Source organism: Quercus suber, unplaced genomic scaffold (genome assembly GCF_002906115.3).
Source record: "Quercus suber isolate HL8 unplaced genomic scaffold, Cork oak 2.0 scaffold_217, whole genome shotgun sequence".
NCBI classification, from domain to species: domain Eukaryota; kingdom Viridiplantae; phylum Streptophyta; class Magnoliopsida; order Fagales; family Fagaceae; genus Quercus; species Quercus suber.
The window spans coordinates 540,705-549,494 of record NW_027069675.1 but is presented as its reverse complement, the minus strand read 5'-3'; the positions used below and the strand labels follow the sequence as shown (position 1 = coordinate 549,494).

The 8,790-nt window shown below is 35.5% G+C and overlaps 2 protein-coding genes across 3 annotated transcripts in view; one reads left to right on the top strand and one right to left on the bottom strand.

Moving 5' to 3' along the window:
* Window positions 1-478: 478 nt before the first annotated feature.
* Window positions 479-2,840, top strand: LOC111999784 (probable E3 ubiquitin-protein ligase ARI5). Of its 2 annotated transcripts, none has more exons than XM_065779774.1 (2): window positions 479-682; window positions 1,003-2,840. In XM_065779774.1, the coding sequence occupies exon 2, from the start codon at window positions 1,008-1,010 to the stop codon at window positions 2,652-2,654; it is 1,647 nt and encodes a 548-aa protein (XP_065635846.1). In that variant the 5' UTR covers window positions 479-682; window positions 1,003-1,007; the 3' UTR covers window positions 2,655-2,840. The 2 variants fall into 2 exon arrangements, with proteins under 2 accessions (XP_065635846.1, XP_065635845.1); XM_065779773.1 differs by having other exon boundaries at window positions 480-682; window positions 988-2,840.
* A 644-nt stretch (window positions 2,841-3,484) lies between these two features.
* Window positions 3,485-8,790, bottom strand: part of LOC112032040 (chaperonin 60 subunit alpha 2, chloroplastic-like) — an 8,351-nt gene continuing 3,045 nt past the window's right edge. Inside the window, exons 4-7 of the mRNA XM_065779790.1 lie at window positions 7,792-8,131; window positions 6,451-6,701; window positions 5,938-6,138; window positions 3,485-4,307 (exon numbers count right to left, since the gene is read on the bottom strand). Of these exons, the coding sequence (XP_065635862.1) occupies window positions 4,020-4,307; window positions 5,938-6,138; window positions 6,451-6,701; window positions 7,792-8,131 (1,080 nt within the window). The 3' untranslated portion in view covers window positions 3,485-4,019. The remainder of the gene's footprint in view (window positions 4,308-5,937; window positions 6,139-6,450; window positions 6,702-7,791; window positions 8,132-8,790) is intronic.

Below are 8,790 nucleotides of genomic sequence, written 5' to 3'. Positions count from 1 at the left end.
AGGTGCTATACAACACCAGTTAACAACACCCTTAATATGTATGAGAAAATTTTTTATTCTGATTCTATAAATTTATCATCCCTCCTACTTGAAAACATGAATAAAAATATCATGAAATTACCTATATTAATTTTTTTATAAAAAAACTCATAAATATTAAGGGTTTTAAAGTTATAAATACATATTGTTGAAATATGTAATTTTTAAGGCCAAATATCAGTTCAATAATAGTAATAAAAGTAACAGGTATCAATTCAATTATTTATAGAATATAATAAGAGTAATAATATGAAGAAAAAAGTTTTTAAAATTAAAAAAAAAAGGCAAAGGAAAAAGATTACAAACCATAGATAACAGTGGAATGGAAGAAGTCGATAGATTGACAAGACAAACTTGAATCAGCTTTCCTTTTTAACATTGTTATATTTGTTAGTAACGTGGGGCTCACAACAACAAAACAAAGAAAAAAACAATTTAAAACACGAAAGAGAGAAGTGGACGACAGGAGAAGAGAGCATAAAAGAAAGGACAACACGACACACAAAAATAAAAGACTCTGGCAGTGGCGGAAACAGAGGACGCGAAAGTGCGAAACCCAGAAGAAGAAGAAAATAGCAGAAGAAGGGGCGAGTGGGTTGCTTTCTTCACGAGATCAGTCACCGGCAACATCGTGAGCGACGAGGTACAAAACCCAAGTTTTTTGTTTTTTGTTTTTTTCAAGATCCAAAATATGGTACCGGCCGAAATTGGTCGGAGCCGAAATTAATAATATTGGTGCAAAAGCTTGTCCAATCGGACTCCTAGTAGTAGTAGGAGTCGAAGTTTGTTTTTGTTTAGGATTAGGAAATCAGTTCTAACCGAAATTCTTAACCACCGACCTTTGTCTCATATGTAATATATAGCCCCAATAACCCACTCAGAGACACACACAACAATAATCGAATTGTGAAAAACAAAGCCTAATATTATGTATTAATTCCCTTCTAGTTTTTGTCGCTGCAGCTGCCATGGACTCCGAGGATTACATGTACGACAGTGACGCCGAGGAGACAACCTACGACGATGACGACCCCTACTATTACAGCGACAAAGAAGAGGAGAACTTAGCTGTTGGTGACGATGATGATGAGTCAAGAAGGAACAAGAAGGCAAAGCAAAGTTACTTTGTATTGAAAGAATCAGATATCCAACAACGTCAAGAGAACGATATCACCCAGGTATCCAATGTTCTTTCCATATCAAAAGCTGCCGCGACGGTGCTTCTCCTAAATTACAATTGGAGAGCGTGTGACGTTCAAGATGAGTGGTTTGCTGATGAAGAGAGAATTAGAAAAAAAGTAGGTTTGTTTGAAAAACCGGTTTTTTTGCTGCCCAATAAACTTGGAAAAGTTGAACTAACTTGTTCTATATGTTATGAGAATGTCCGTGTTTCTATGATGGGTTGGGTTAGTTGTGGTCATCCCTTTTGTAGGGACTGTTGGGAGAAGTATGTGAGTGTGGCGATTGAGGATGGGGTTGGATGTTTGACATTGAGATGTCCTGAACCGCGCTGTAATGCGGTGGTGGATCGTGATTCTATTGATTTGTTTGCTAAAAAGGAAGATAAGGAGAGGTATTCGCAGTATTTGATAAGGTCTTATATTGAGAGTAATAAGAATTATAAGTGGTGTCCGAGTGCGGATTGTGAGTACGCGATGGAGTTTTGTGAAGGAGGTGACGAAGAGTGCTATGATGTTTGTTGCCATTGTAACAATGGGTTTTGTTGGAATTGTATGGATGATGCGCATAGGCCAGTGGATTGTGAGACTGTGGCTAAGTGGCAATTGAAGAATAGTTCTGAGGCTGAGAATACAGCATGGTTGTTGGTCAATACAAAGCCATGTCCAAAGTGTGGAAAACCCATTGAGAAGAACCAAGGTTGCATGCACATGACATGCCGGAAACCTTGTGGACATGAGTTTTGCTGGATGTGCCTTGGAACATGGAAGGAGCATGGTGAGAGAACAGGTGGGTTCTACGCTTGTAATACGTTCCAGAAGAATAAGGAAGAGGGTAAGTATAATGAGAATGAAGATATCAGAAAAAGAGCTAAGAAGCATTTGGAAAAGTATACTCATTATTACGAGAGATGGGCAGGCAATGAATCATCAAGGAAACAAGCTGTTAAGGATTTAAAGCAAATGCAAAATGACGACATGGTAAGACTTAGTGACCTAAGGGGGGCAACTGAGGCCGAGCTTAAGTTCATTACAGATGCTTGGTTGCAGATAATTGAATGTAGGAGAGTGCTTAAGTGGACATATGCGTATGGGTATTACCTCCCAGAGGATGGAGACAAGAAAGCAAAATCTAAAAAGGGGTTCTTTGAGTACTTGCAAGGTGAGGCAGAGTCTAATTTGGAAAGGCTTCATCATTGTATAGAGAAGGACATACATAACTACCTCAACAAAGAGCGTCCAGAAGAAGAATTCAAAAGTTTCAGAGCAAAGCTATCCAGTCTTACCACAGTGACAGGGAATTACTTTGAGAATCTTGTTAAGGCATTGGAGAATGGCCTAGAAGATACCAGCTCTCAAGAGGCTTGCAGTTCGCAAGAGGCTTGCAGCAAGATAAAGAGTAGGACATCAAAGAAAGGGAGAAAGGACTATGGGTAAGAGGAGACCTTAGTAAAAAACATCCAATAGAATATATTTCTTTGAACAAAGAATTCCATAGTAAAAAACAGTACTAAGCAACTTTCGTATGACTTCAGATATATGTTAAATATTTTTGTAATCGATCAAACAAATTCTGGATTAATTTATTGTTATTTTTACTATATATTTATCATTTTTATGGAATCTATAGTGTTTCTTGTCTTATACCACTTGATTATTATGTTCAAGATCACATTGTCTGGTAAGTTTTCAATTTTCACATCTTGATCATATACAATGTGAACTTGCAAAATGGGCATCTGTCCTTTTTTAGTTACCTTAAACCCTATATTTGCTTGATATTTGTATGGGAAGTTGAAGATTTTTCTTTTATCTTTTCAAAATATACACACACAATTTAAACATATATAATTGACAACTTTGCCAAAGAGATTGTAAAACAAATACGCATAAATGTGGCTTGGTCAAAATTCTTCAATAGTATAGGTTGAAACTCGATTTTCGAGCATTCCCAACTATTAGCGGTAGGTTGTACTTCATGACATAATACTGTGAAAGACAAGTCCTTACTTAGCTTATCTATTTGGAACAATGAAAGAAGATGCAAGCAAAGCATTGTAAATGCATGATTGATTACACCATCTTGGATGTGAGATTGTGTTAGAATTCACTTAAAACTTCATTTTGACAGAATTACCTGTCTGGAATAACACTCAAATCAACAAACTTGGCATAAAATCACTTGTATGCTGTGTATACACAGACGCTGTATTCTGGATGATGTTGCAACATTGGCAGACAATCGGGTTTATCAAGGAGGAAGTATATTGCCTTAATTCCAAAATTAATTTTACTGCCACATCTGTAACAATACCTAGTAGAACAGTTGTGCAATGTTCTTAGTGATAATTTCTACAGCAAAGTTGGAGCTTACATATGGACAGAATATGAAACAGGTTTTGAAGATTTCTGAACAAATGATTAGGAAGAATAAAGAAATTTCTTTAAGATACCCTCATCATTATTATTGCAGTATAATACAAAGTCCAAAAAAGAGTACTCAAAAACAAAACCAAAAAAAAAGGAATCTTACATGTTGAATGAGATTACAAAGATTAATAGGCTGACTGCTACTGGACATGCAATCCCCTTCTTCATGTATGGCTTTTATTACTCTCGCAATCCAAAAGTCAGATTGAAAGCTGACTTGTCCGGCCTCTCAACAGCTTTTAAAGCTTCTTTAATCATCATCTCAAGTCTATACCAAGAAAATTCAAATTGTTCGTTTCAAACCAATGTGACACGTACGAGCCTTTCTCAGCTTTCAACTAGCTTTCCAACTAATCTCTTCCCATCTTTTCTTTAAGGAGTTATGCCTGGAACATGAGGGATAGCTGGCTCAGGCTTCTTTATCTTTTCCACCAACACAGCTTGAGTGGTTAGAACTACACCTGCAATTGACACTGCATTTTGAAGTGCACACCTTGAAACACGACAAGGATCTGCAACTCCAGCACTGAGAAGATCTTCGTATCTGCCTGTCATTGCATTGTATCCAGTTTGCCAATTACAAGTTCTAGTCTTCTCTACAACAATTTCTCCATCGACTCCAGCATTAGAAGCAATTGATTTTGCAGGTGCAAGGAGAGCCTGCAATTCAACATTAGCAACAGTTTCTATGATGTAAATGTCCACAAAATTAAGGTCCTAAAAGATGTCAAAAAATGAAAATTAACAGTTTCAAATTTAAAGCATAAGAATCTAAATTTTACATTATCTGACTGAATTCTGAACTACAAACAAATAAAAAGTAAAAACACCCAAGAAAGGGGAGGCCTCAGATGAGGGACAGGATCTTTCACTCACTGTCATTTGCAGTAGCAAATATGCTTACTATTTCTTACCAATTGCTGGTAGTATAACTACTGCCAGTTTGTTGTTGACATATGCAGACCCAATCCATAGGATTAAACACCTTTTCTGACAATTTTATCAGGCAATCTCTGTTATGGGCTATATCCAATTTATGTAACATGGCACCAGCGATCTTTAAAATCATTTTAATTGATTACTCCTCCCAAAACAAAATATCAGTACGGTGATAAGGGATTTTGCCTTATAACAAATGAGGAAAATCTGATTGTGTACATACATCATAGATTTAAGGGTTTACTGGTTCAGTATCTAAATTAAATAATCATTGAGCCTAATAGATTGGTAAAAAGATCTATAAAACTCAATTACATAGGCCTACTAACAGAATTTTTCAGAAGCTGATCTTGCAGCAATTCATTCTTAAGGCATCTCTTATATTATTGTTGATGATTTGATGAAATTACAATAATGCAAGGAGATTAATGCAAGGTCCTGTATTATTTTTTATTTTTATTTTTTAATTTCTCTTCCCTGTCCTGAGGAACAGGTCTCTCAAGATTTGAGGAAGAAAATAACACGAGATTACATGCAGGCCACCTTAGAAAGTTCCTGGTCAGATCTTGTCATCTGACTGCTAGTAGAAGTCTGCTTAAAGTGCAAACTGCCAAGGGTTAGACCCTTTCACACCTAAAGCAAAATATGTTTCAAAAAGCACACTTTTTTCACTTTCCTACAAAGCTCAAAGTGTGCTTTTTGCACTATTTTTTGTTTAAAAAGATAAATACATTAAACATAACCTTTAAATCCTAACACTATTTATATGAGCCCTTGATTTGTTATGCAATACTAATCATTTGGTGTGATGCACTATTTATATGATATAACCCCTTTCTCTTTCCTCTTGAACCAATGGCTACTTCTTCTCCCCTTTTTTTATCCAGTCTTTCTACCTCCTGTCTCTCCTGAAACCATATCCTTTTTTTCATTAAAATATATATATATATATATATATTTTTTTTTTAATGCAGGACAGTTTAGCCTTCACCACCTAGTTTAGTGATAACTGATAACTTCTACAGCTGTATTTAAATTTCATAGGGCATTATGTAAAATGCTAGGTTTAATTTTTATATGATTAGACCTTATAATAAAAAATTTAAAAAAAAAAAAAAAAAAAAAAAAAGACTATATGATTAGCTTATCAATTGATAGTCATATTTTTTAATTTTTAAAATTTACTATATTAATTTTTACAGAATGCGTTTTACTTCTATAAGGTGCAAGGCTTAGGAGGCCTTTGCACTCAAGTACACCTCATTATTTGATTAACACTGATCCCACTCTGACTAAAAACAAAGGAAAAATCTGACACAGAGAGAGAGAGGGAGGGGGGAGGATACCACACCTTTGCCACAATATCTGCACCACTCTGCTCATCTAGATCTTCCATAGAATTCTTTATGATGGGAATCAGTTCCGAGAGATGAATGTATGTAGCACCACCACCAGGGACTATTCCTTCAGCCATGGCAGCAAATGTGGCATTTTTTGCATCTTCAATTCTGAGTTTCCGATCTTCAAGCTCCACCTCAGTGAGTGCTCCTACCTAAAATAATAGAAAGATAAATAAAAGGAAAGGTAAAACAATTATGACCAAAGGTTTTGAATATCAGTCATGATCAGCAAAAAAATTAAAGTTTCAAAATTTAAATAAAAAAACAAAGATAAAGCCTCATTCACTCTCTCTCTCTCTCTCTCTCTCTCTCTCTCTCTCTCTCTCTCTCTCTGTGACTGGAAAAGCCCTGTTCGCTTTTGACAAGACAGATATTGATTGAAGCCAGCATCCAGGAAGAAGAAAGCTGTAATACAAGATTTTATCAACAATCTTTAAGAAATAGCTCTTTTTTAAATTGCAGACCTTAATCACAGCCACACCGCCAGAGAGTTTAGCAATTCTTTCAGAAAGCTTTCCTGACAAGGATGCATTATCTGTTTCAGCCAGATCCTTCTTGATTTGCAAAATTCTTGCCTGTATTTCAGCTTTTGTAGTAGGGTCAGCAACAATGGTCGTTGAATTACTGGTTATGGTAACTTTTCGTGCAATGCCAAGCTGATCTGAAGTTGCACATTCAAGCATCAGACCCAAATCTCCAGAGAGAAAATCAGCGCCTAATGACATTAAAATTATCTCAATGAGAAACTGAAGCGGAAATAGCAATCTCAACACAAAGAAATACAATTATATGACAAATGCAATAAGGCCCCCGGAAACATAAATGATGACAATGTTTATATTTCCAAAGTTCAGAAAAATGCAGATAGTGACGTTTGAGATATGTTTCTATCCACAGCTTACAGTCACATAAAGAAAAAGATGTTGTGACAGTGAGGGCGTGTGTAGTGTTTACACGTAATATGTACAGATGTATTGTCCTTTTGAATGTTATTTAGAAGATGCACCAAATGATCAAACCTATAAAAGTTATTGAACTCAACAGGGCTGGAAAAGAAGGTCACATTTTCTGAAATCTCTGTATTCCTTTTTTCACCAAAAAATACAGGGTAAGAAAAGTGTTTTGAAAATCTTAATGTACTAAGATTTTGTCTCCATTCTCTCCTTCCCAACAAGCAATCAGAGATTAACAGGTGATAACAAATAGGTTAAATAAATGCATTTGAACAACATTTTGGCACAAAAGTTCCCACAAATTAGGGCCAAAAGTAGCTTGAGTTTTACCAAATTGTGTATTTAACAGGAAAAGCACATCCATATAAGAGACCTACATTGAGATCCTGAAAAAAAGAAACATCACAATAGTACTCACTTTACATTTTTTTTTTTTTTTTATATATGAATTCCAAAAATTCACTAATTTTCTACATCAATTATTAGATACTTGAGAGCTCAATTTGAATTAACCACTATCATAACTCGCACTGAGGTTCTTTACACGACTATGAGGGCCAGCAAACTAGGAAATAAAAAATGTGAGTGAACATCTGGCTGCAAAGTGAACTATCTCACCATTTTGAGATGTAAAGATATTAATATAAGGCTAAAAGTGGGAATGAGTTGAACTGTGTTGCAAAGTAAAAAATTAATAAATTTAGTGAATGAAAAGCAGGTCATAGTCATGATAGATTCTTAACATCAAAACAACCACTGATTCAGAATAAACATTATCTTATTATTGACATATGTCATGGAAAAATTAAATAATTAAGCAAATAAAGTTTGGCATGCAGTACATAATTTGACCTGTCATAAGTGCAATATCTTGCAAAAGAGCTTTCTTTCCTTCTAAAAATCCTGGACATTTGACAACAGCAACATTTAGTAAACCTTGCATTTTGTTCATCACTAGTGTTTCCAGTACTTGCCTGGAGATATCCTCTGCAATGATTAGCAGTGGGACACTCAGTTGAGTAGTCTTTTCTAGTAAAGGAACAATTTCTTTGACAGTTGAAATCTTCTGGTCAGTTACTAGGACTTTGGCATTGTCAAACTCCACTATAGATTTGTCATGGTTTGTAATGAAATGGGGTGACATGTAACCCTTGTCAATCTGCCCAGAAAGATCTAATAGAATTAAATAAATAAATAAATATTAAAAAATAAAAACACTAGGAATCAGAGATAAAGAGAAAAATGCAAAAAGACCCCTCCAACTTTAGGTCAAAATTAAATGGACCTCTGATGTTCTAATATCAAGTTTTAACCACAGAAGTTTGGGAAACTGCCAAATTGGTCCTTCCGTCTTACTTCTGATGGCTCAATGGAAGGAAAATGTTGTCAAGTGCTTCACACATTAAAGTAAAATTTACTATAAAAAAACCATTTTAATTCTATTTTCCTTTTCTTTTCTCCCTTATATTAATCTGCTTCTTCCTCTCTCATTCCTGCCAACACACAACCACACCACCATATCTGGCAGCCAAGAACCACCACAATTTACCACTACAAAAACTGGCACACATGGGCAAAGATTTGACAAAAAATAGGAGGGATTTGGATTAGAAAAAATGTGGTGGCCAAATGGTGGTGTTTTGTGGTTGTGGAGGTGGCAAATCCGAAGCTCTAGGTGTCAGATCTAAGCCAGAGGTAGTGGTTTAGGGCTTGTTGTGGTTGTTTGGGGTTGTGTTATCTCTTGGTTTTGAGGGTGGCCAAAGGGTGGCATCAATTATATGCACGTAGTCCTTGTTCAGTTTATGATACATTCTGTTGCTAAGAAAATGTAGAAATGAAAAGAAATACTTA

Bases quoted from the DNA above. Each gene is read 5' to 3' on its own strand.
- LOC111999784 (XM_065779774.1), top strand. From the start codon at position 1,008: ATGGACTCCGAGGATTACATGTACGACAGTGACGCCGAGGAGACAACC.